The sequence below is a fragment of the Physella acuta genome, unplaced genomic scaffold (genome assembly GCF_028476545.2).
Source record: "Physella acuta isolate Inbredline_101_S28 unplaced genomic scaffold, ASM2847654v3 ptg000258l, whole genome shotgun sequence".
NCBI lineage: Eukaryota > Metazoa > Mollusca > Gastropoda > Physidae > Physella > Physella acuta.
In genome coordinates, this window is record NW_026731777.1 from 453,881 (window position 1) to 481,878 (window position 27,998).

At 43.0% G+C, this 27,998-nt stretch overlaps 2 protein-coding genes across 2 annotated transcripts; both read right to left on the reverse strand.

The window, feature by feature from the left end:
• Nucleotides 1-597: 597 nt before the first annotated feature.
• LOC131938844 (galanin-like G-protein coupled receptor npr-9) lies at nucleotides 598-1,611 on the reverse strand. Its single transcript, XM_059297067.1, has one exon. The coding sequence runs from the start codon at nucleotides 1,609-1,611 to the stop codon at nucleotides 598-600; it is 1,014 nt and encodes a 337-aa protein (XP_059153050.1).
• Nucleotides 1,612-4,859: 3,248 nt separating this feature from the next.
• LOC131938845 (cell death abnormality protein 1-like) lies at nucleotides 4,860-27,982 on the reverse strand. The gene is made up of 12 exons (XM_059297068.1): nucleotides 27,966-27,982; nucleotides 27,497-27,592; nucleotides 26,432-26,624; nucleotides 25,231-25,321; nucleotides 24,362-24,412; nucleotides 20,783-20,858; nucleotides 20,220-20,326; nucleotides 19,271-19,405; nucleotides 9,167-9,265; nucleotides 6,928-7,012; nucleotides 5,891-5,973; nucleotides 4,860-5,473 (listed from the first exon to the last, which is right to left on the reverse strand). The coding sequence occupies exons 2-12, from the start codon at nucleotides 27,580-27,582 to the stop codon at nucleotides 5,226-5,228; spliced, it is 1,254 nt and encodes a 417-aa protein (XP_059153051.1). The 5' UTR covers nucleotides 27,583-27,592; nucleotides 27,966-27,982; the 3' UTR covers nucleotides 4,860-5,225.
• Nucleotides 27,983-27,998: the final 16 nt, after the last annotated feature.

Genomic DNA, 27,998 nt, shown 5'->3' on the forward strand with positions numbered 1-27,998 from the left:
GTCATGTAATAAATATATATTTTCGTGGTTAAATAAAAATATAAAACGTTATTTTTTAAAAATTCTTTATCGCGCGCTTTACACTTATTTAAACCAATTACTGGAGTTCATTTATATTTTAGTTGACATTTTAGATTTTATCAGCCATTAACAGTTGGCATACGATTGAACCCATCTTGAAAACTTTGTAGAAAACCCCCTTTTAAAAACTAGATTGAACCCAACTTGAAAACTTTGTAGAAAGCCCCCTTTTAAAAACTAGATTGAACCCACCTTGAAGTCAGACTTTGTAGAAAGCCCCCTTTTAAAAACTAGATTGAACCCAACTTGAAAACTTTGTAGAAAGCCCCCTTTTAAAAACTAGATTGAACCCAACTTGAAAACTTTGTAGAAAGCCCCCTTTTAAAAACTAGATTGAACCCTGAAGACTTTGTAGAAAGCCCCCTTTTAAAAACTAGATTGAACCCATCTTAAAGACTGTAGAAAGCCCCCTTTTAAAAACTAGATTGAACCCAACTTGAAAACTTTGTAGAAAGCCCCCTTTTAAAAACTAGATTGAACCCATCTTAAAGACTGTAGAATGTCCCCTTTTAAAAACTAGATTGCACCCATCTTAAAGACGTTATTGAAGCTCTCCCTGTACTTGTGGCTCATCCTAAGGTAGATGAAGATGTTGACGCTGGACAGGATAGTCTCAGAGAAGTACGACACGCAGTAGCCCAGCATAGTGACGTCAAAATACTTGCCGCCGTAGCTCAGATCCTGGACGAAACTCATGGCCGTCAAGACGGTCGACTGGGGGATGAGACATACGACGAACATAATGGAGATGGTCGATAACATAACGACCGTTTTTTTCTCTTTGGTCGAGATCTTGGTGCCAGACTTGACCGTCGACGTCCTCCACTTGGCCTGGCCCTGCAGCTTGATGGCGATGATGCTGGTGCTGGTGATGAGTATAAAGAAGGTCGTGTACGGCGCTACAAGGTCCGTGACTATGTACGACACGTCAAAAATTGTGTACGGGTTTTGTCGGTAAATGACGGTTAATTTCGTCCTGTTGAAGGCTGGGATGTACGTCCAGTCCAGGTACCCGATGTAGTAGGGCGGGAACAGGGCGAGAGTTGTGATGCTGAATATCAGGACATTGACGACCAGCGCTCTCTTTGGCGTGATGATGTTTCTGACTTTCAGCGGGCTGACCACACAGATACACCTCTCAAAGGACGCGAACGACGTGACGAACCCGCAGACCCGTATGAAATAGTTGTGTGGGTAGAATGCGATCATCATGCACAGGTCGATGGGGTACGTGTCGATGTCAGCGTGTAGGATCCAGGGGTTGGTCAGGAAGTTGATCAGCTGTAGCGTGAGCAGCGCCCCCATGTCGCTGAGAGCAAGGGCTGTTAATGTGATGTTGACGCTGTCGGTGTAGCCCTGCTTGTAAAAGACGATGATGTTGATGACGTTGCCGACGATGCCGAAGAGACCCGCCGTGCCGCATACGAGCAGGTTGGTGGCCAGGAAAAAATCTCTGACCTGTAGGTCAAGGTAAATTGCTGGGTTGCCAAGTTGGATTAAAGTCTGGCTAGAATTATCCACCCCATACATGCGGATAACTGTTTCGTTAGCTATTACATCCATCTTTGTAAAGGGTTAATTATGCGATAAGTTTAATCAACCCCAATAATTTAATTGAGACCATACATCACTTGTAAAGTTTAAACCCGTATATCAAAACAATTACTGCTTATATGGTTCCCTTAAAGATATTAAAGTTTGGTTAGAATTAAATAACAAAACTTTTTTCCCAGGATTAATATTCTGCTTCAATTTATCCACACTGGATAAGCAAGTGTAAGACTGACCAACATTGTGGATATTTGAACGCAATCCGTTTCATATTTTAGTGCAAAATCTTCACGGTTGTGACTTTGTTGCCACGGTTATGCTGACAGTCTTTATCTGTAATGTGTTGCAAGCAATTTAACAACGGAGTCCCGTCAATGTTTACACTCAATGTGTAACTGTAAGATTGTGTTACTATTGACTGTTAACTGACCATAACTTCATATTATTTGTGCGACTTCTTCTATGTGACATAAAAACAAGGAAAACTCTAAACAGATTTAAAAACAACACACTAAAATAAACTTGCGTCACAAGATCAATGAAATTTCTAATTCACCTTCTGGAACTTTTGTGTGAGGTCAAATACGTGACATTAGATCAGATACGTCATGTCCTTATGATGCTTAAGGTACGTGGAGAAGTCTGATTGGTCCAAGAAATTAGAAACCGATATCAGGATTACAGCAAGCAATCAAAGACCCACTACCTCGTGTCTGCTAATTAATTCAATTTGTCAAACCTCTGCACCGTTCGTCTAAATCACTAAACTCCTCTACGTTGTGTCATTTACAAATCTGAACATAAACTATTTAACGACAGTGTACTAAAACTTGTAATTTTGTAATCAATGAGTGTAAGAAAATCGTCATGTATAAATCTGTGTGTCAATAAAAACAATTGGAACCTGCCCGCAGGCAGACTGGCAGGATGGAACTGTAACCTTGACCTAGAATACACCAGGTAGGTCGCTTAATGACGAAATCGATCAGTTTGTTTTCTCTAAGTCCTCAGTTAATTGACCTCAACGACCAATCAAATTTACATCACGTGCCCCGGGCAACAGTGTTGGAACATGTAATACAATCCACGGTGGAAAGTACGCCGTGCATCATAATTGAAATGACTAAACAATTTATTTGTACTCAAAAAACGCGAAATTGCTCGCGAAATATTTTGGCGTCAGAAAATTACCGAATTATCGAAAGAGTTAAGTGTAGTTCGATTCCAATATCAAGTCAACTGTCGAAAACTTATTTTATTAGATTGGGTGTATTTGAAACAAAAGTGCTATCAACAAAGTTTATGGAGCACGGTTTCTGAAAGTTTATTTGCTTGTTTATAAGCTGAACAAAAGTGCTATCAAAAAAGTTTATGGAGCACAGTTTCTGAAAGTGTATTTGCTTGTTTATAAGGTGGTCATTGGCGGTCAGTTTTAGGCTGCACCTGTTGCACGTGCGAGATGTGCTACAGTGATACATGTGTTCTATGATGGGCAAACTATGCTATGTGTCTATCATCCAACACACCTGTCTCTGTCATCCAACACACCTGTCTCTGTCTTCCAACACACCTGTCATCCAACACACCTGTCATCCAACACACCTGTCATCCAACACACCTGTCATCCAACACACCTGTCATCCAACACACCTATCTCTTTCATCCAACACACCTGTCATCCAACACACCTGTTATCAATCACCCAACACGATTAAATTGTTGACAATTTTTAGCAGCTAATCTACGATATAAATTATAACGTTCTCACAATATTTTGTTGAAACGTTATGATTGAAATGTGTTGAAAAGTAACCAGTACCTTTTACTGCTTAGAACTTACACCTAAGAGTAACCCATTCAAATGCAGATCTGTAATTTACAATGAATGTAAAGCAACAATCCATAACATCTTTGTTCTCGCATAGCTTTAAAAATGTGTAAACTTAACTGTGGTTCCTACCAATCATAGGGAGCTCGTCTTTCTTACACATAGGTGTGAGGGTATATGGCAGGTGGCGAGTTATTGGGACAAACTGAATGTTTGTTATACAAATGGACGATTAACATAATGGAACGATTGAAAAATTGACGCTTATACAAATGGACGAGTAACATAGAGGAACAATTAAAAATAGTCGCTTATAGGCCTACAAATGGACGATTAACATAAAGAGCTGAATGAAAAATTGGACGATTATTCAAATGGATAAGTCAAATAATATTTACGAGCATCAAAGAAATTGATACCTGTTTGACCGCTGAACTTTTTAAAACAAAGAACCTGATTTATTATATAAAATAAAAAATAAAAACTTTGTAAAACAAGTAACACAAATTATTTCTTTTATTTATAGAGAAAAATATCTGTTTTAAGTCAACATTTTATATGTCCTCAAACTTTAAACCAACATCGTTATCCAACGTATCTGCTACATGGGCAGACTTGTTAGATTTAACAACAACAAAAACATCCATAGCGTCACAGTGTGTGTGGGGGTCAGCTAGTCCACACAGTGTGGGGGTCATCTAGTCCACACATTGATGTGTGGGGGTCAGTAAGCCCACACAATGATGTGTGGGGGGTCAGCTAGTCCACACATTGATGCGTGGGGGTCAGTAAGTCCACACAGTGATGTGTGGGGGTCAGCTCACCTAGTTACCACAGGGATGTGTGTGGGTCAGCTACTCGACACATAGATGTGTGGCGGTCTGGTATTTCACACACTGATGTGTGGGGGTCAGCTAGTCCACATAGTGTGGGGGTCAGCTAGTCCACATAGTGTGGGAGTCAGCTAGTCTACACAGTGTGGGGGTCAGCTAGTCCACACAGTGCGGGGGTCAGCTAGTCCACACATTGATGCGTGGGGGTCAGCTAGTCTACACAGTGTGGGGGTCAGCTAGTCTACACAGTGTGGGGGTCAGCTAGTCCACACAGTGTGGGGGTCAGCTAGTCCACACAGTGATGCGTGGGGGTCAGCTAGTCCAAAGAGTGACGTATGTTGTACTTCTGTGTGGTGGGTATTTTGTAATTGTGTTGGGGCGGATGTGTTGTTTTAGTTGTGTGGTGTAGGTGTGTTGTTTAAAAAGACATGAATATTTTCATATAAAACGTGAGATAAACAAATACAGCATGCTACTTAATTGGTTGATCAAACAGTCAGTCCGTCATTCAATAAATCAGGATTGTCAGGTTGGTTATTCAGTTGGTCATTCAGTTGATTATTTAGATGGTCATTCAGTTTGTCATTTAACTCGTCATGCAGTTGGTCATTCAGTTGGTCATTCAGTTGGTCATTAAGTTGGTCATTTAGTTGGTCATTCAGTTGGTCATTTAGTTGGTCATTTAGTTGATTATTTAGTCAGTCATTTAGTTGGTCATTCAGTCTGTCATTAAATTGGCCATTCAGTCAGTCATTTAGTGGGTCATTTAACTGGTATTTAGTTGGTCCTTCAGTTGGTCATACAGTTAGTGATTAAGTTAGTCATTCAGTGGGTCCTACGTTCATATCCCCAAGCGTGGCCAATATTTGACCAGCCAAGGCCGCCAACCTGACCTCAAATAGCGGTGGAGCTACCTTGGGTTAGCGTGGCCATCAAATAGCGGTGGAGCTACCTTGCCACTTTCCAGTGAACGCATCACTGGAGCCGGCAAAATAAACCCCAGTGGAAACGGGCGACTGAACTCGGGGTGAACCGGGCCTGGTGAGCTCTGTTGAAGTAACCGGTTTGAGGATTGATTTAGGTTTTGGTTTAGGCGAGTCTGTCGGTTTAAGTTTCGGTTTGCACCCGTCTGAGCTTTTCCTGCTCGAAGTTTCGCCGCTAACGCTGGAGGCTGCGTCGTCTGCGTGAGAGATGGTAGTGATGGTAGAGAGATGGGGGACATGATATTCATGGATGGTAGAGAGATGGGGACATGACATTTATTGTGTGATGGTAGAGTGATGGGGGACAAGCCATTCCTGGAGTGATGGTATAGAGATGGTATGGGGGATGGTAATGTATAAGACGCGCTGGAAGTACGACATATGACATAACTACATACAAAATGTGAACATTTCCGGAAAGCAAAAGTATGGCATACGACGTAACTACTTACACAATATGAATATTTCCGGAAGGCGGAAGTATGACATATGACTTAACTACTTACATAATGTAAACATTTCCAGAAGGCAATAGTACTACATACGACATAACGACGTACAGAACGTGGACATTTCCGATAGGCGGAAGTACGACATATAACATAACTACTTACAGAATGTGAACATTTCCGGGAGGCGGAAGTACGAGACGTCGACGACCAGCTCAACCTCCGGTTCCTCGCTCACCTTCCGGCGTCTGGAAAAAACAATCGTTGAGTGAGCACCTACACATACGGTGTCATGACAAGTGATGTGTCATCTGGACATGTGACATGTCGTTAGCACCTACACATACGGTGTCATGACAGGTGATGTGTCATCTGGACATGTGACATGTCGTTAGCACCTACACATACGGTGTCATGACAGGTGATGTGTCATTTGGACCAGTGACATGTCCTTTTGTCTACTGTAAATGTTTGTGATAACTGACATGTAACATGTGACTAACTAGCTGACAGATGATACGTCATCCTATCAAATGACAGGTGATATATCATCGGATTAAATGACAGGTGGGATATCATCATTTTAATAATATTTACAAAATGTGGTCCGTAAAGCATTCTAAATTATGGTTACCCCAGACCCACAATTCCCCCCCCCCTCCCACTTCCACACACATATAAACGATGAATGGTTCTCTTCCATCTCGCCCCGCTCCCAGTACTAGACGATATAAAGTTGGTACTGCCAGCAAGTTAACCAAGTTAACCTATCTCTCAAATTGTCAAACTGACCACCATCAAGTTGAACACACCCATCAAGTTGACCGCTATCAAGTTGACCTCTAGTAAGTTGACCGTTGTCTAATTGGTCACTATCTAATTAACCTCTATATAACTGACCACTATGTAATTGACCACTATCTTGAGGACGATTATCAAACTGACAAACATTAAGTTGACCACCATCAAACTGACCATCAAACTGACCACCATCAAACTGACCACCATCAAACTGACCACGATCAAACTGACCACGATCAAACTGACCACCATCTAGCGGACCACCATCAAACTGACCACCATCAAACTGACCACCATCAAACTGACCACCATCAAACTGACCACCATCAACCTGACCACCATCAAGTAGACCACCATCAAGTAGACCACCATCAAGTACACCCCCACACTACTGCACCTACCTGCAGATGGCTAGGATGGGCAGGATACAGACCATTGGGGCGATCACCATCAGCATGTACAACACCAGGTCCTGGGCACTGGAGTCTGATGAATAGGTCACATGACTGTATCAATAGGTCACATGACTGTATCAATAGGTCACATGACGGTATCATTAGGTCACGTGACTGTATCATTAGGTCACATGACTGTATCAATAGGTCACATGACTGTATCAATAGGTCACATGACTGTATCAATAGGTCATATGACGGTATCATTAGGTCACATGACTGTATCAATAGGTCACATGACTGTATCAATAGGTCACATGACTGTATCATTAGGTCACATGACTGTATCAATAGGTCACATGACTGTATCAATATGTCACATGACTGTATCAATAGGTCACATGACTGTATCAATAGGTCATATGACGGTATCATTAGGTCACATGACTGTATCAATAGGTCACATGACTGTATCAATAGGTCACATGACTGTATCAATAGGTCACATGACTTTATCCATAGGTCACAATACTGTATTAATAGGTCATATGACTGTATCAATAGTTCGCATGACTGTATTAAATAAGTCACATGACATTATAAACAAGTCACCTGGCTTGATAAGTAAGTAAGCTTTCTTGTCTAATTTCATATGACTGTACAAATAATTCAAGCGACTCTATGAATAAGTCACTTGACTCTATGAATAGATAACATGATGTAATAAATAAGTCACATGATTGTACCGAAACGTCACATGTTCCTATCATTAAGTCATATGACTGCATCTATTCCAAATGACTTAATTTCGTAGGTGAGTCTAGTAGGTAAGTTGACCGTCTAGGTGTAATGGCAGTCCAGATGTAATAACTTGCAAGGTGTAATGACAGTCGAGATGTAATGACAGTCCAGGTGTAATGACAGTCCAGATGTAATGACAGTCGAGATGTAATGACAGTCCAGGGGTAATGACAATCCAGATGTAATGACAGTCCAGGTGTAATGACAGTCCAGATGTAATGACAGTGCAGATGTAATGACAGTCCAGGTGTAATGACAGTCCAGATGTAATGACAGTCCAGATGTAATGACAGTCCAGATGTAATGGCAGTCCAGATGTAATGACAGTCCAGATGTAATGACAGTCCAGATGTAATGACAGTCCAGATGTAATGACAGTCCAGATGTAATGACAGTCAGGTGTAATGACAGTCCAGATGTAATGACAGTCCAGATGTAATGACAGTCCAGATGTAATGACAGTCCAGATGTAATGACAGTCCAGATGTAATGACAGTCTAGATGTAATGACAGTCCACATGTAATGACAGTCCAGATGTAATGACAGTCCAAATGTAATGACAGTCCAGATGTAATCACAGTCTAGATGTAATGACAGTCCAGATGTAATGACAGTCCAGATGTAATGACAGTCCAGATGTAATGAGTCCAGATGTAATGACAGTCTAGATGTAATGACAGTCCAGATGTAATAAGTCCAGATGTAATGACAGTCCAGATGTAATGACAGTCTAAGTGTAATGACAGTCCAGGTGTAATGACAGTCCAGATGTAATGACAGTCCAGATGTAATGACAGTCTAGGTGTAATGACAGTCCAGATGAAATGAGAGTCCAGGTGTAATGACAGCCCAGATGTAATGACAGTCCAGATGTAATGACAGCCCAGATGTAATGACAGTCCAGATGTAATGACAGTCCAGGTGTTATGACAGCCCAGATGTAATGACAGTCCAGATGTAATGACAGTCCAGGTGTAATGACAGTCCAGATGTAATGACAGTCTTGATGTAATGACAGTCGAGATGTAATGACAGTCCAGATGTAATGACAGTCCGGATGTAATGACTTACAAGATGTAATGACAGTCCAGATGTAATGACAGTCCAGATGTAATGACAGTCCAGATGTAATGACAGTCCAGGTGTAATGACAGTCCAGATGTAATGACTTGCAAGGTGTAATGACAGTCCAGATGTAATGACAGTCCGGATTTTATGACTTACAAGATGTAATGACAGTCCAGATGTAATGACAGTCCATATGTAATGACAGTCAAAATGTAATGACAGTCTAGATGTAATGACAGTCCAGATTTAATGACAGTCCAGGTGTAATGACAGTCCAGATGTAATGACAGTCTAGATGTAATGACAGTCCAGGTGTAATGACAGTCCAAGTGACCTGTCATTTCCAGTGACCTGTCAGTGTCAGTGACAACTCACGATGTATACACATCCCCGTCGCCCGATCCCCACAATCCGTGTCACACTTCTCATAGCAGGAGTAGGAGCAGGCGAAGCCGTAGGTTCCTTCAGGACACTCTAGAGAGGCGGTGGTAATGTTAGACTAGGGCACTCTAGAGAGGCGATGGTAATGTTAGACTAGGGCACTCTAGAGAGGCGATGGTAATGTTAGACTAGGGCACTCTAGAGAGGCGATGGTAATGTTAGACTAGGGCATTCTAGAGAGGCGATGGTAATGTTAGACTAGGGCATTCTAGAGAGGCGATGGTAATGTTAGACTAGGACACTCTAGAGAGGCGATGGTAATGTTAGACTAGGGCACTCTAGAGAGGCGATGGTAATGTTAGACTAGGGCACTCTAGAGAGGCGATGGTAATGTTAGACTAGGGCACTCTAGAGAGGCGATGGTAATGTTAGACTAGGGCATTCTAGAGAGGCGATGGTAATGTTAGACTAGGGCATTCTAGAGAGGCGATGGTAATGTTAGACTAGGGCATTCTAGAGAGGCGATGGTAATGTTAGACTAGGACACTCTAGAGAGGCGGTGGTAATGTTAGACTAGGGCATTCTAGAGAGGCGATGGTAATGTTAGACTAGGACACTCTAGAGAGGCGGTGGTAATGTTAGACTAGGGCATTCTAGAGAGGCGATGGTAATGTTAGACTAGGGCACTCTAGAGAGGCGGTGGTAATGATAGACTAGGGCACTCTAGAGAGGCGATGGTAATGATAGACTAGGGCACTCTAGAGAGGCGATGGTAATGTTAGACTAGGGCACTCTAGAGAGGCGGTGGTAATGTTAGACTAGGACACTCTAGAGAGGCGGTGGTAATGTTAGACTAGGGCATTCTAGAGAGGCGATGGTAATGTTAGACTAGGGCACTCTAGAGAGGCGGTGGTAATGTTAGACTAGGACACTCTAGAGAGGCGGTGGTAATGTTAGACTAGGGCACTCTAGAGAGGCGATGGTAATGTTAGACTAGGACACTCTAGAGAGGCGATGGTAATGTTAGACTAGGGCACTCTAGAGAGGCGGTGGTAATGTTAGACTAGGGCACTCTAGGGAGGCGGTGGTAATGTTAGACTAGGGCACTCTAGAGAGTCAGTGGTGTTAGACTAGGGCACTCTAGAGAGGCGGTGGTAATGTTAGACTAGGGCACTCTAGAGAGGCGGTGGTAATGTTAGACTAGGACACTCTAGAGAGGCGATGGTAATGTTAGACTAGGGCACTCTAGAGAGGCGGTGGTAATGTTAGACTAGGGCACTCTAGAGAGGCGATGGAACTGTTAGACTAGGGCACTCTAGCGAGTCAGTGTTAGACTAGGGCACTCTAGAGAGGCGATGGTAATGTTAGACTAGGACACTCTAGAGAGGCGGTGGTAATGTTAGACTAGGGCACTCTAGAGAGGCGATGATAATGTTAGACTAGGGCACTCTAGAGAGGCGATGGTAATGTTAGACTAGGGCACTCTAGAGAGGCGATTGTAATGTTAGACTAGGGCACTCTAGGGAGGCGGTGGTAATGTTAGACTAGGGCACTCTAGAGAGGCGGTGGTAATGTTAGACTAGGGCACTCTAGAGAGGCGATGGTAATGTTAGACTAGGGCACTCTAGAGAGGCGATGGTAATGTTAGACTAGGACACTCTAGAGAGGCGGTGGTAATGTTAGACTAGGACACTCTAGAGAGGCGATGGAACTGTTAGACTAGGGCACTCTAGCGAGTCAGTGTTAGACTAGGGCACTCTAGAGAGGCGATGGTAATGTTAGACTAGGGCACTCTAGAGAGGCGGTGGTAATGTTAGACTAGGACACTCTAGAGAGTCAGTGGTGTTAGACTAGGGCACTCTAGAGAGGCGATGGTAATGTTAGACTAGGGCACTCTAGAGAGGCGGTGGTAATGTTAGACTATGGCACTCTAGAGAGGCGATGGTAATGTTAGACTAGGGCACTCTAGAGAGTCAGTGGTGTTAGACTAGGGCACTCTAGAGAGGCGATGGTAATGTTAGACTAGGGCACTATAGAGAGGCGATGGTAATGTTAGAATAGAGAACTCTAGAGAGGCGATGGTAATGTTAGAATAGGACACTCTAGAGAGGCGGTGGTAATGTTAGAATAGGACACTCTAGAGAGGCGGTGGTAATGTTAGACTAGGGCACTCTAGCGAGTCAGTGTTAGACTAGGACACTCTAGAGAGGCGGTGGTAATGTTAGACTAGGACACTCTAGAGAGGCGATGGTAATGTTAGACTAGTGCACTCTAGAGAGGCGATGGTAATGTTAGACTAGGGCACTCTAGAGAGGCGGTGGTAATGTTAGACTAGGACACTCTAGAGAGGCGATGGTAATGTTAGACTAGGGCACTCTAGAGAGGCGGTGGTAATGTTAGACTAGGGCACTCTAGAGAGGCGGTGGTAATGTTAGACTAGGGCACTCTAGAGAGTCAGTGGTGTTAGACTAGGGCACTCTAGAGAGGCGATGGTAATGTTAGACTAGGGCACTCTAGAGAGGCGGTGGTAATGTTAGACTATGGCACTCTAGAGAGGCGATGGTAATGTTAGACTAGGGCACTCTAGAGAGTCAGTGGTGTTAGACTAGGGCACTCTAGAGAGGCGATGGTAATGTTAGACTAGGGCACTCTAGAGAGGCGATGGTAATGTTAGAATAGAGAACTCTAGAGAGGCGATGGTAATGTTAGAATAGGACACTCTAGAGAGGCGGTGGTAATGTTAGACTAGGGCACTCTAGAGAGGCGATGGTAATGTTAGACTAGGGCACTCTAGAGAGGCGGTGGTAATGTTAGACTAGGGCACTCTAGAGAGGCGGTGGTAATGTTAGACTAGGGCACTCTAGAGAGGCGATGGTAATGTTAGAATATGGCACTCTAGAGAGGCGGTGGTAATGTTAGACTAGGGCACTCTAGAGAGGCGGTGATAATGTTAGACTAGGGCACTCTAGAGAGTCAGTGGTGTTAGACTAGGGCACTCTAGAGAGGCGATGGTAATGTTAGACTAGGGCACTCTAGAGAGGCGGTGGTAATGTTAGACTAGGGCACTCTAGAGAGTCAGTGGTGTTAGACTAGGGCACTCTAGAGAGGCGATGGTAATGTTAGACTAGGGCACTCTAGAGAGGCGATGGTAATGTTAGAATAGAGCTCTAGAGAGGCGATGGTAATGTTAGAATAGGACACTCTAGAGAGGCGGTGGTAATGTTAGACTAGGGCACTCTAGAGAGGCGGTGGTAATGTTAGACTAGGGCACTCTAGAGAGGCGATGGTAATGTTAGACTAGGGCACTCTAGAGAGGCGATGGTAATGTTAGAATAGGACACTCTAGAGAGGCGGTGGTAATGTTAGACTAGGGCACTCTAGAGAGGCGATGGTAATGTTAGACTAGGGCACTCTAGCGAGTCAGTGTTAGACTAGGACACTCTAGAGAGGCGGTGGTAATGTTAGACTAGGACACTCTAGAGAGGCGATGGTAATGTTAGACTAGGGCACTCTAGAGAGGCGATGGTAATGTTAGACTAGGGCACTCTAGAGAGGCGGTGGTAATGTTAGACTAGGACACTCTAGAGAGTCAGTGGTGTTAGACTAGGGCACTCTAGAGAGGCGATGGTAATGTTAGACTAGGGCACTCTAGAGAGGCGGTGGTAATGTTAGACTATGGCACTCTAGAGAGGCGATGGTAATGTTAGACTAGGGCACTCTAGAGAGTCAGTGGTGTTAGACTAGGGCACTCTAAAGAGGCGATGGTAATGTTAGACTAGGGCACTCTAGAGAGGCGATGGTAATGTTAAAATAGAGAACTCTAGAGAGGCGATGGTAATGTTAGAATAGGACACTCTAGAGAGGCGGTGGTAATGTTAGACTAGGGCACTCTAGAGAGGCGATGGTAATGTTAGACTAGGACACTCTAGAGAGGCGATGGTAATGTTAGACTAGGACACTCTAGAGAGGCGGTGGTAATGTTAGACTAGGACACTCTAGAGAGGCGTTGGTAATGTTAGAATAGGACACTCTAGAGAGGCGGTGGTAATGTTAGACTAGTGCACTCTAGAGAGGCGATGGTAATGTTAGACTAGGGCACTCTAGAGAGGCGATGGTAATGTTAGACTAGGGCACTCTAGAGAGGCGATGGTAATGTTAGACTAGGGCACTCTAGCGAGTCAGTGTTAGACTAGGACACTCTAGAGAGGCGGTGGTAATTTTAGACTAGGACACTCTAGAGAGGCGATGGTAATGTTAGACTAGGGCACTCTAGAGAGGCGATGGTAATGTTAGACTAGGGCACTCTAGAGAGGCGGTGGTAATGTTAGACTAGGGCACTCTAGAGAGGCGATGGTAATGTTAGACTAGGGCATTCTAGAGAGGCGATGGTAATGTTAGACTAGGGCACTCTAGAGAGGCGATGGTAATGTTAGACTAGGGCACTCTAGAGAGGCGATGGTAATGTTAGACTAGGGCACTCTAGAGAGGCGATGGTAATGTTAGACTAGGGCACTCTAGAGAGGTGATGGTAATGTTAGACTAGGGCACTCTAGAGAGGCGGTGGTAATGTTAGACTAGGGCACTCTAGAGAGTCAGGGTAATGTTAGACTAGGGCACTCTAGAGAGTCAGTGTCAGTGTTAGACTAGGGCACTCTAGAGAGTCAGTGTTAGACTAGGGCACTCTAGAGAGTCAGTGTTAGACTAGGGCACTCTAGAGAGTCAGGGTTAGACTAGGGCACTCTAGCGAGTCAGTAATAATGTTAGACCAGGGCACTCTCGAGAGTCAGTGATAATGTTAGACTAGGGCACTCTCGAGAGTCAGGGTTAGTGTTAGACTAGGGCACTCTAGAGAGTCAGGGTTAGTGTTAGACTAGGGCACTCTAGCGAGTCAGTGGTAATGTTAGACTAGGGCACTCTAGAGAGGCGGTGGTAATGTTAGACTAGGGCACTCTAGAGAGGCGGTGGTAATGTTAGACTAGGACACTCTAGAGAGTCAGTGGTAATGTTAGACTAGGACACTCTAGAGAGGCGATGGTAATGTTAGACTAGGACACTCTAGAGAGGCGGTGGTAATGTTAGACTAGGACACTCTAGAGAGGCGGTGGTAATGTTAGACTAGGACACTCTAGAGAGGCGGTGGTAATGTTAGACTAGGACACTCTAGAGAGGCGGTGGTAATGTTAGACTAGGACACTCTAGAGAGGCGATGGTAATGTTAGACTAGGGCACTCTAGAGAGGCGGTGGTAATGTTAGACTAGGGCACTCTAGAGAGGCGGTGGTAATGTTAGACTAGGGCACTCTAGAGAGTCAGTGGTAATGTTAGACTAGGACACTCTAGAGAGGCGATGGTAATGTTAGACTAGGACACTCTAGAGAGGCGGTGGTAATGTTAGACTAGGACACTCTAGAGAGGCGGTGGTAATGTTAGACTAGGACACTCTAGAGAGGCGGTGGTAATGTTAGACTAGGACACTCTAGAGAGGCGGTGGTAATGTTAGACTAGGGCACTCTAGAGAGGCGATGGTAATGTTAGACTAGGGCACTCTAGAGAGGCGGTGGTAATGTTAGACTAGGACACTCTAGAGAGGCGGTGGTAATGTTAGACTAGGGCATTCTAGAGAGGCGGTGGTAATGTTAGACTAGGACACTCTAGAGAGGCGGTGGTAATGTTAGACTAGGACACTCTAGAGAGGCGGTGGTAATGTTAGACTAGGGCACTCTAGAGAGGCGGTGGTAATGTTAGACTAGGACACTCTAGAGAGGCGATGGTAATGTTAGACTAGGGCACTCTAGAGAGGCGATGGTAATGTTAGACTAGGACACTCTAGAGAGGCGATGGTAATGTTAGACTAGGGCACTCTAGAGAGGCGGTGGTAATGTTAGACTAGGACACTCTAGAGAGGCGGTGGTAATGTTAGACTAGGACACTCTAGAGAGGCGGTGGTAATGTTAGACTAGGGCACTCTAGAGAGGCGATGGTAATGTTAGACTAGGGCACTCTAGAGAGGCGGTGGTAATGTTAGACTAGGGCACTCTAGAGAGGCGATGGTAATGTTAGACTAGGACACTCTAGAGAGGCGGTGGTAATGTTAGACTAGGGCACTCTAGAGAGGCGGTGGTAATGTTAGACTAGGACACTCTAGAGAGGCGGTGGTAATGTTAGACTAGGGCACTCTAGAGAGGCGATGGTAATGTTAGACTAGGGCACTCTAGAGAGGCGGTGGTAATGTTAGACTAGGGCACTCTAGAGAGGCGATGGTAATGTTAGACTAGGGCACTCTAGAGAGGCGATGGTAATGTTAGACTAGGGCACTCTAGAGAGGCGATGGTAATGTTAGACTAGGGCACTCTAGCGAGTCAGTGGTAATGTTAGACTAGGGCACTCTAGAGAGGCGATGGTAATGTTAGACTAGGGCACTCTAGAGAGGCGGTGGTAATGTTAGACTAGGGCACTCTAGAGAGGCGATGGTAATGTTAGACTAGGGCACTCTAGAGAGGCGGTGGTAATGTTAGACTAGGGCACTCTAGAGAGGCGATGGTAATGTTAGACTAGGGCACTCTAGCGAGTCAGTGTTAGACTAGGACACTCTAGAGAGGCGGTGGTAATGTTAGACTAGGACACTCTAGAGAGGCGGTGGTAATGTTAGACTAGGGCACTCTAGAGAGGCGGTGGTAATGTTAGACTAGGACACTCTAGAGAGGCGATGGTAATGTTAGACTAGGACACTCTAGAGAGGCGGTGGTAATGTTAGACTAGGGCACTCTAGAGAGGCGGTGGTAATGTTAGACTAGGACACTCTAGAGAGGCGATGGTAATGTTAGACTAGGACACTCTAGAGAGGCGGTGGTAATGTTAGACTAGGACACTCTAGAGAGGCGATGGTAATGTTAGACTAGGGCACTCTAGAGAGGCGGTGGTAATGTTAGACTAGGGCACTATAGAGAGGCGGTGGTAATGTTAGACTAGGGCACTCTAGAGAGGCGATGGTAATGTTAGAATAGAGCTCTAGAGAGGCGATGGTAATGTTAGACTAGGGCACTCTAGAGAGGCGGTGGTAATGTTAGACTAGGGCACTCTAGAGAGGCAGTGGTAATGTTAGACTAGGGCACTCTAGAGAGGCAGTGGTAATGTTAGACTAGGGCACTCTAGAGAGGCAGTGTTAATGTTAGACTAGGGCACTCTAGAGAGGCGGTGGTAATGTTAGACTAGGACACTCTAGAGAGGCGGTGGTAATGTTAGACTAGGGCAGGGCACTCTAGAGAGTCAGTGGTAATGTTAGACTAGGGCACTCTAGAGAGGCAGTGGTAATGTTAGACTAGGGCACTCTAGAGAGGCAGTGGTAATGTTAGACTAGGGCACTCTAGAGAGGCAGTGGTAATGTTAGACTAGGGCACTCTAGAGAGGCGATGGTAATGTTAGACTCGGGCACTCTAGAGAGGCGATGGTAATGTTAGACTAGGGCACTCTAGAGAGGCGGTGGTAATGTTAGACTAGGGCACTCTAGAGAGGCGGTGGTAATGTTAGACTAGGACACTCTAGAGAGGCGGTGGTAATGTTAGACTAGGACACTCTAGAGAGGCGATGGTAATGTTAGACTAGGGCACTCTAGAGAGGCGATGGTAATGTTAGACTAGGACACTCTAGAGAGGCGATGGTAATGTTAGACTAGGGCACTCTAGAGAGGCGGTGGTAATGTTAGACTAGGACACTCTAGAGAGGCGGTGGTAATGTTAGACTAGGACACTCTAGAGAGGCGGTGGTAATGTTAGACTAGGGCACTCTAGAGAGGCGATGGTAATGTTAGACTAGGGCACTCTAGAGAGGCGGTGGTAATGTTAGACTAGGGCACTCTAGAGAGGCGATGGTAATGTTAGACTAGGACACTCTAGAGAGGCGGTGGTAATGTTAGACTAGGGCACTCTAGAGAGGCGGTGGTAATGTTAGACTAGGACACTCTAGAGAGGCGGTGGTAATGTTAGACTAGGGCACTCTAGAGAGGCGATGGTAATGTTAGACTAGGGCACTCTAGAGAGGCGGTGGTAATGTTAGACTAGGGCACTCTAGAGAGGCGGTGGTAATGTTAGACTAGGGCAGGGCACTCTAGAGAGTCAGTGGTAATGTTAGACTAGGGCACTCTAGAGAGGCAGTGGTAATGTTAGACTAGGGCACTCTAGAGAGGCAGTGGTAATGTTAGACTAGGGCACTCTAGAGAGGCAGTGGTAATGTTAGACTAGGGCACTCTAGAGAGTCAGTGGTAATGTTAGACTAGGGCAGGGCACTCTAGAGAGTCAGTGGTAATGTTAGACTAGGGCAGGGCACTCTAGAGAGTCAGTGGTAATGTTAGACTAGGGCACTCTAGAGAGGCAGTGGTAATGTTAGACTAGGGCACTCTAGAGAGGCAGTGTTAATGTTAGACTAGGGCACTCTAGAGAGGCGGTGGTAATGTTAGAATAGGGCACTCTAGAGAGGCGGTGGTAATGTTAGACTAGGGCACTCTAGAGAGGCGATGGTAATGTTAGAATATGGCACTCTAGCGAGTCAGTGTTAATGTTAGACTAGGACACTCTAGAGAGTCAGGGTTAGACTAGGGCACTCTAGCGAGTCAGTGGTAATGTTAGACTAGGGCACTCTAGAGAGGCAGTGGTAATGTTAGACTAGGGCACTCTAGAGAGGCAGTGGTAATGTTAGACTAGGGCACTCTAGAGAGTCAGGGTTAGACTAGGGCACTCTAGAGAGGCAGTGGTAATGTTAGACTAGGGCACTCTAGAGAGGCGATGGTAATGTTAGACTAGGGCACTCTAGAGAGGCGGTGGTAATGTTAGACTAGGACACTCTAGAGAGGCGATGGTAATGTTAGACTAGGGCACTCTAGAGAGGCGATGGTAATGTTAGACTAGGGCACTCTAGAGAGGCGGTAGTAATGTTAGACTAGGACACTCTAGAGAGGCGATGGTAGTGTTAGACTAGGGCACTCTAGAGAGGCGATGGTAATGTTAGACTAGGGCACTCTAGAGAGGCGATGGTAATGTTAGACTAGGACACTCTAGAGAGGCGATGGTAATGTTAGACTAGGGCACTCTAGAGAGGCGGTGGTAATGTTAGACTAGGGCACTCTAGAGAGGCGGTGGTAATGTTAGACTAGGACACTCTAGAGAGGCGGTGGTAATGTTAGACTATGGCACTCTAGAGAGGCGGTGGTAATGTTAGACTAGGGCACTCTAGAGAGGCGGTGGTAATGTTAGACTAGGGCACTCTAGAGAGGCGGTGGTAATGTTAGACTAGGGCACTCTAGAGAGGCGGTGGTAATGTTAGACTAGGGCACTCTAGAGAGGCGGTGGTAATGTTAGACTAGGACACTCTAGAGAGGCGATGGTAATGTTAGACTAGGGCACTCTAGAGAGGCGATGGTAATGTTAGACTAGGGCACTCTAGAGAGGCGGTGATAATGTTAGACTAGGGCACTCTAGAGAGGCGGTGGTAATGTTAGACTAGGGCACTCTAGAGAGGCAGTGGTAATGTTAGACTAGGGCACTCTAGAGAGTCAGTGGTAATGTTAGACTAGGGCACTCTAGAGAGTCAGGGTTAGACTAGGGCACTCTAGAGAGGCAGTGGTGCTTGACTAGGGCACTCTAGCGAGTCAGAGGTAATGTTAGACTAGGGCACTCTAGAGAGTCAGTGGTAATGTTAGACTAGGGCACTCTAGAGAGTCAGTGGTAATGTTAGACTGGGTTCCTTCAGGGCATTCTATAGATAGTGTCAGTGTTAATGTTTTACAAGTGTCAGTATTTCTATCAGTCAACTGGCTGATATATTTATAGAACTGTTTGCTGTAATAAAATCAATCACGCATGGTATACTATTTAGCTGGTACATTCGTTTAATAGTAAACCTTTACAAAAAAATATATAAGTAATTATCACCTAACTAATGTTAACATATCTGTCTCCTTATGCTCTTACCAAAGAGTGTATTCAGATTAAACAGCTATAAAATAATTAAAATGTATTGATTACAATTATTTTCTAAAAATTGAATTCAATGATCACTCATAATTAATGATTGAAGGTGTTGGCTAATTAGCGAAGCAATTAATTACCTTTATTGCAGCCAGACTCAGATGACGTCCAGCCGGGATGGCATACCGGGCACTCGCCTGTGATTCTAGAACAATCTGACACACAGTGGTTGCAGCGTTTGGTGCAGTTGACGTCAAACGTTTGGTAGGGACAATCTGTAGGCACAGGTAGTAGAGGGTGTCACCACTAGTAGAGGGTGTCACCAGTAGTAGGTGTCACCATTAGTAGAGTGTGTCACCATTAGTAGAGGGTGTCACCATTAGTAGAGTGTGTCACCATTAGTAGGTGTCACCATTAGTAGGTGTCACCATTAGTAGAGGGTGTCACCATTAGTAGAGGGTGTCACCATTAGTAGGTGTCACCATTAGTAGGTGTCACCATTAGTAGAGGGTGTCACCATTAGTAGAGTGTGTCACCATTACTAGGTGTCACCATTAGCAGAAGGTATCACCATTAGTAGAGGGTGTCACCATTAGTAGAGTGTGTCACCATTACTAGGTGTCACCATTAGCAGAAGGTATCACCATTTGTAGAGGGTGTCACCAGTAATATACATTGTCACCTTTAGTATAGAGCGTCACCATTAGTAGAAGATGTCAACAGTAGTAGAGAGTATCACTATTAGTAGAAAGTGTCACCATTAATAGAGGGTGTCACCATTAGTGAGGGTGTCAGCATTAATAGTGGGTGTAATTATAAGTATAGGGTGTTACCATTCGTTGAAGGTGTTACCATTAGTAGAGGTGTCACCATTAGTATAGGGTGTCACCATTTATTGAGGCAGTGTTAGATGTCACCTTTAGTACACGCTTACAGCTCTTGGCCTGAGTGAGGTATCAGATGTACTTTAAACTGTCTGTATTTTTATTCTGCTCACATGCGTGGAATCTAGTCTAGGTACAGACGGGATGCTATTATGAACATACGTAGTGCATTTCTTACACACTGAGCTCTACTTGACCTACACACCTTCAGGGCAGGTGATCGTGGTGTCACACACCTCGTCTATTGTCTGGGATTCCTCACCATGACACCATTCACCGCCACTCTGTGGTGTTGGGTCGTTACACATTCGTCTGGTACAGAAATAGGAAAGCAATGTAGGCTTATATATATATATATATATATATATATAGGGCCTATATATATTTAAATTATTTAAATATATAATAGATGTATAATAGATGTATGTATATATACGTATAATATATTTATATGTATATATATTTATATATATATATATATATATATATATATATATACATATATATATATATATATATATATATATATATATATATATATATATATATATATATATGCATATATATATATATGCACATATATATACATATACATATGCATATATATATATATATATTATATATATATATATATATATATATATATATATATATATATATATATATATAGCATGTATGACTATTATATTTGGAGAGATAGAGGGATACACATAAGAAAGAAGTGATGTTCGACAAGACGTGTGAATGACGTACATTAGACTACATTACCTGCGTATCTTGTACCAGTACTTTCCACACGGCCTAGGGCACGTCCACACTTGCCATGGTCCCCATTGACCGTCCACTAGAGGGTGGGGGGGGGTTAAAGATTTATCAGTCTACACTACCAGGTCTATCCACCTTCTTTTGAATCACATTGTTGATCAAAGTATGACACAAGCCTTATAATGTGATACATATGGGACATATACGTCCAACATAGCCCACAGATTGGTAGGTAAAGTAGAGTTAATCTGGATGAGTTAACTCATCACAAATAAGTACCCAACATGAATATTAAACAACAATGTCAGGTTTCACAGTACTATCCTGTAGTTTCAACAAAATCACATTGGGCTAAAAATGTGATCCGCTAACCACTTGTCAACTGGTTCAACCAACAACTTTAACCACATTAAACCATTCCTAAATGTGATTAGTTTGTGGAGACTTAAAACAGTGGGTAAACCTGAGTGGAGAGTTAACTAAAATCTTAACCTGACCTATATAAACCTGTTTGGAGAGTTAACTAAAATCTTAACCTGACCTATATAAACCTGTTTGGAGAGTTAACTAAAATCTTAACCTGACCTATATAAACCTGAGTGGAGAGTTAACTAAAATCTTAACCTGACCTATATAAACCTGTATGGAGAGTTAACTAAAATCTTAACCTGACCTATATAAACCTGTATGGAGAGTTAACTAAAATCTTAACCTGACCTATATAAACCTGTATGGAGAGTTAACTAAAATCTTAACCTGACCTGTATAAACCTGTATGGAGAGTTAACTAAAATCTTAACCTGACCTGTATAAACCTGTATGGAGAGTTAACTAAAATCTTAACCTGACCTGTATAAACCTGTTTGGAGAGTTAACTAAAATCTTAACCTGACCTGTATAAACCTGTTTGGAGAGTTAACTAAAATCTTAACCTGACCTGTATAAACCTGTATGGAGAGTTAACTAAAATCTCAACCTGACCTATATAAACCTGAGTGGAGAGTTAACTAAAATCTTAACCTGACCTGTATAAACCTGTTTGGAGAGTTAACTAAAATCTTAACCTGACCTGTATAAACCTGTTTGGAGAGTTAACTAAAATCTTAACCTGACCTGTATAAACCTGTTTGGAGAGTTAACTAAAATCTTAACCTGACCTGTATAAACCTGTTTGGAGAGTTAACTAAAATCTTAACCTGACCTATATAAACCTGAGTGGAGAGTTAACTAAAATCTTAACCTGACCTGTATAAACCTGTTTGGAGAGTTAACTAAAATCTTAACCTGACCTGTATAAACCTGTTTGGAGAGTTAACTAAAATCTTAACCTGACCTATATAAACCTGAGTGGAGAGTTAACTAAAATCTTAACCTGACCTATATAAACCTGTATGGAGAGTTAACTAAAATCTTAACCTGACCTGTATAAACCTGTATGGAGAGTTAACTAAAATCTTAACCTGACCTGTATAAACCTGTTTGGAGAGTTAACTAAAATCTTAACCTGACCTGTATAAACCTGTTTGGAGAGTTAACTAAAATCTTAACCTGACCTATATAAACCTGAGTGGAGAGTTAACTAAAATCTTAACCTGACCTGTATAAACCTGTTTGGAGAGTTAACTAAAATCTTAACCTGACCTGTATAAACCTGTTTGGAGAGTTAACTAAAATCTTAACCTGACCTATATAAACCTGAGTGGAGAGTTAACTAAAATCTTAACCTGACCTATATAAACCTGTATGGAGAGTTAACTAAAATCTTAACCTGACCTGTATAAACCTGTATGGAGAGTTAACTAAAATCTTAACCTGACCTGTATAAACCTGTTTGGAGAGTTAACTAAAATCTTAACCTGACCTGTATAAACCTGTTTGGAGAGTTAACTAAAATCTTAACCTGACCTATATAAACCTGAGTGGAGAGTTAACTAAAATCTTAACCTGACCTATATAAACCTGTATGGAGAGTTAACTAAAATCTTAACCTGACCTATATAAACCTGTATGGAGAGTTAACTAAAATCTTAACCTGACCTATATAAACCTGTATGGAGAGTTAACTAAAATCTTAACCTGACCTGTATAAACCTGTATGGAGAGTTAACTAAAATCTTAACCTGACCTGTATAAACCTGTTTGGAGAGTTAACTAAAATCTTAACCTGACCTGTATAAACCTGTTTGGAGAGTTAACTAAAATCTTAACCTGACCTATATAAACCTGAGTGGAGAGTTAACTAAAATCTTAACCTGACCTATATAAACCTGTATGGAGAGTTAACTAAAATCTTAACCTGACCTATATAAACCTGTATGGAGAGTTAACTAAAATCTTAACCTGACCTATATAAACCTGTATGGAGAGTTAACTAAAATCTTAACCTGACCTATATAAACCTGTATGGAGAGTTAACTAAAATCTTAACCTGACCTATATAAACCTGTATGGAGAGTTAACTAAAATCTTAACCTGACCTATATAAACCTGTATGGAGAGTTAACTAAAATCTCAACCTGACCTATATAAACCTGAGTGGAGAGTTAACTAAAATCTTAACCTGACCTATATAAACCTGTATGGAGAGTTAACTAAAATCTCAACCTGACCTATATAAACCTGAGTGGAGAGTTAACTAAAATCTTAACCTGACCTATATAAACCTGTATGGAGAGTTAACTAAAATCTCAACCTGACCTATATAAACCTGAGTGGAGAGTTAACTAAAATCTTAACCTGACCTATATAAACCTGTATGGAGAGTTAACTAAAATCTCAACCTGACCTATATAAACCTGAGTGGAGAGTTAACTAAAATCTTAACCTGACCTATATAAACCTGTATGGAGAGTTAACTAAAATCTCAACCTGACCTATATAAACCTGAGTGGAGAGTTAACTAAAATCTTAACCTGACCTATATAAGCCTGTATGGAGAGTTAACTAAAATCTTAACCTGACCTATATAAACCTGTATGGAGAGTTAACTAAAAACTTAACCTGACCTGTAAAACCTGTATGGAGAGTTAACTAAAATCTTAACCTGACCTGTATAAACCTGTATGGAGAGTTAACTAAAATCTTAACCTGACCTGTATAAACCTGTATGGAGAGTTAACTAAAATCTTAACCTGACCTGTATAAACCTGTATGGAGAGTTAACTAAAACCTTAACCTGACCTGTATAAACCTGTATGGAGAGTTAATTCAAATCTTAACCTGACCTGTATAAACCTGTATGGAGAGTTAACTAAAATCTTAACCTGACCTGTATAAACCTGTATGGAGAGTTAACTAAAACCTTAACCTGACCTGTATAAACCTGTATGGAGAGTTAACTAAAATCTTAACCTGACCTGTATAAACCTGTATGGAGAGTTAACTAAAATCTTAACCTGACCTGTATAAACCTGTTTGGAGAGTTAACTAAAATCTTAACCCTGACCTGTGGCTAATAAACCTCTTTGGAGAGTTAACTAAAACCTTAACCTGACCTGTATAAACCTGTATGGAGAGTTAACTAAAATCTTAACCTGACCTGTATAAACCTGTATGGAGAGTTAACTAAAATCTTAACCTGACCTGTGGCTAGTAAACCCAGATCCTCGTCTACCCTATCATCGTTGTCGTCATCTGAAGAAGATAAAAAAATTTGGATCAAAATATATCGTTGAATATTACAAAATTTTTTGTCACATTGGTGATGTGACATTTAGAAACAGCTAGAACTAATGTCAAATTTAGCACCTAATATCAGATGACAGGTAAAAATGTCATACCCTTGTCTAGATGACAATTCATAGGAATTTGGGACACAATTTTATCTTACAAAGTTGACAAGCCTTACGTTTTCTAATTGTACAAAAGGAGGTTACCATAACTTATAACTTTCCTTACAAACGGAGGTTAATCTATATATATAATTTTCTTCTGGGAGACGCTAGAAAACAAGTTTTCAGCGCGCTCCCTACCACCCCCACCCCTACATGGTCTGGTGAGCTGTGGTTCAAGCTAAATATTTACAAGCAGAGCGGGGTTTAGTGACGGCTATTCGGGGCAGATAATTTAGTTTGAAACTATTTTAAACGTGGGGGGAGGGGGGTGGTAACTAAGTGGAGTTTACTTTAACGGAGGGGTGGGGGAAGGAGGAGGGGGGGTTATCGTCCTTAACGAGCTACTTAAAGTGTTTTAAAGAAATACTTTCAGTGGCAGCGTTGGTACTGTCGAATTCACAAATTATGAATTACTGAAAAGTAGAAAAAATAACAACTAAATAGCGGCGTATAATATGCCGCGGGTCGGCTCGTTTAGCATAACTTATAACTTCCCTTACAAAGGGAGGTTAACATAACTTATAACTTCCCTTACAAAGGGAGGTTAACATAACTTATAACTTCCCTTACAAAGGGAGGTTAACCTAACCCTACAAGGGTAGAATATGACTGACTTACCCATGCGATTCTCCTGTTCCTCGTCCACCCAGCCGTCACAATCGTTGTCCTTCCCGTCCCCGTGCCTCTTGCTAGGTGATCTGGTACAGTTCTGGGGGAGGGGGTGGGGTAGGGAGGTGTGGGGGGGGGCGGGATCAAACATTGGGAAAATCATTACATAGAGTACATTAAGCAAATGGTGATTCTGTAGGTTACCTTGTGTTAAGTTGAACTTAAATAGTTCATTTTTTTCTGTATGTTAAATCCGTTGATGTTACTAAATGTTACTAAGTGTTACATACATAGGTAAAATAGATTTGTTATTATATGTGACATATAATTTCAGTATAACAAAAGCTATTAGAGTTGGTACAGAATCCGCTTGTAGTGCACTGATAGATTAATCATTTTGTCATTTATAATATACACTGACTATAGTACAAGGACTGGTGTACGAGTTGGTGTACAGGGGTGGTGTAAATATTCCATGTTCCTACATCTCATAGCGACATCATCCTGTGCAAGCAGGTAGTCTCAGAACGTCAGGTAGCTGTGCTGTCTGATCACACCTGTGTCAAGTGTGCTGGCAGGTAGCTGTGCTGTCTGATCTCACCTGTGTGCTGGCAGGTAGCTGTACTGTCTGATCACACCTGTGTCAGGTGTGCTATCTGATCTCACCTGTGTGCTGGCAGGTAGCTGTACTGTCTGATCACACCTGTGTCAAGTGTGCTGGCAGGTAGCTGTGCTATCTGATCTCACCTGTGTGCTGGCAGGTAGCTGTACTGTCTGATCTCACCTGTGTCAAGTGTGCTGGCAGGTAGCTGTGCTATCTGATCTCACCTGTGTGCTGGCAGGTAGCTGTGCTGTCTGATCTCACCTGTGTGCTGGCAGGTAGCTGTACTGTCTGATCTCACCTGTGTCAGGTGTGCTGGCAGGTAGCTGTACTGTCTGATCACACCTGTGTCAGGTGTGCTATCTGATCTCACCTGTGTGCTGGCAGGTAGCTGTACTGTCTGATCACACCTGTGTCAAGTGTGCTGGCAGGTAGCTGTGCTATCTGATCTCACCTGTGTGCTGGCAGGTAGCTGTACTGTCTGATCTCACCTGTGTCAAGTGTGCTGGCAGGTAGCTGTGCTATCTGATCTCACCTGTGTGCTGGCAGGTAGCTGTACTGTCTGATCTCACCTGTGTGCTGGCAGGTAGCTGTGCTGTCTGATCTCACCTGTGTCAGGTGTGCTGGCAGGTAGCCTCCAAACGTCAGGTAGCCATGCTGGCCAATCTCCCCGTACAGGTACATGCCGAACTTAGTTCCAGCTGCGTTGATGAGGTCATTGAACCCGGGCGATGACGTCAGGCGGAGAGAGGAGAAGTCGGGGTCCCCCGCCACGTCAGTCAAGTTGGTGTTGTTTTCGATGCTGAGGAGATCAAGTCATAGGTCAAGTCATAGGTCGAGTCATAGGTCAAGTCATAGGTTAAGCCATAGGTCATGTCATAGGTCAAGTCACAGGTCAAGTCTCAAGTCAAGTCACAGGTCAAGTCATAGGTCAAGTCATAGGTCAAGTCATAGGTCAAGTTATAGGTCAAGCCATAACACAAGTCATAGCTCATGTCAATGGTCTGGCCCAGGCTCTAGTGAAAAATCAAGTCAAAGTATTTTTCTTCTATTTTGTTTTTAATGATAGTGTTGGGAGAGATCCCCCCCCCCCCACCCCAACACAATTAAGTAAACGTCTCAACTGGTTATGCGCCGTTGATGTTAAATGTCAGCCCATATTTCTACAGCCTTTGTCCAGCCAAGAATAAACTACAAGGCAGCAGTTGTTTGCTTTTGGAGTTGTCTCTCCTAGACAAGTGGCTGTCTTTAGCTATCCAGCCTTCAACTCATCAAAATGCCAATAGCTCCGACCAAAGGCCTCCGTCAACTCACCGAAATGCCAACAATCAAACAAAGGCCAAAAGCTCCGACCAAAGGCCTCCGTCAACTCACCGAAATGCCAACAATCAAACAAAGGCCAAAAGCTCCGACCAAAGGCCTCCGTCAACTCACCGAAATGCCAATTATCAAACAAATGCCAAAAGCTCGGACCAAAGGCCTCCGTCAACTCACCGAAATGCCAACAATCAAACAAAGGCCAAAAGCTCCGACCAAAGGCCTCCATCAACTCACCGAAATGCCAACAATCAAACAAAGGCCAAAAGCTCCGACCAAAGGCCTCCGTCAACTCACCGAAATGCCAACAATCAAACAAAGGCCAAAAGCTCGGACCAAAGGCCTCCGTCAACTCACCGAATTGGCAACCACTTCTTGTTGTGCATCAACTCGACCAGGTTTCTCTTGAAGATGATGAAAGCAAATTCCCGGAACCCTTCCATCTCCTGGGTACTGGGAGTGGTAAATATTGTGGTAAATTATGGTAAATAGTGGAAAATGGTGGTTTATAGCTAGAAACTATTGTAAATGAGGGTGAATGGTGAAAACAGAGGTAAATTGGGTAAAATGGTGGTAAATATTGGTAACTTATATCACATGATAACAAATGGAGGTAATTAGTGACAGTAACAGTAATGAGACAGTAACACGACTAGGTTTAGGGACTGATGTAAGTGTAATGAGACAGCTACTTACACCCATGTGTAGCGACTGATGTAAGTGTAATAACAGGCTACTTACTCTCAGGTATCTGATGTAAGTGTAATGAGACGCTACTTACACCCATGTGTAGCGACTGATGTAAGTGTAATAACACGCTACTTACACCCAGGTGTAGCGAGTGATGTAAGTGTAATGA

Bases quoted from the DNA above. Each gene is read 5' to 3' on its own strand.
- LOC131938844 (XM_059297067.1), bottom strand. From the start codon at position 1,611: ATGTATGGGGTGGATAATTCTAGCCAGACTTTAATCCAACTTGGCAAC.
- LOC131938845 (XM_059297068.1), bottom strand. From the start codon at position 27,582: ATGGAAGGGTTCCGGGAATTTGCTTTCATCATCTTCAAGAGAAACCTG. The intron at 20,859-24,361 runs GTCAGGTTAAGA...CCCACCCTCTAG, and splicing joins TCTGGGTTTACTAGCCACAG to TGGACGGTCAATGGGGACCA. The intron at 5,974-6,927 runs GTAGGTGCAGTA...TGTTTTTTCCAG, and splicing joins CCCATCCTAGCCATCTGCAG to ACGCCGGAAGGTGAGCGAGG.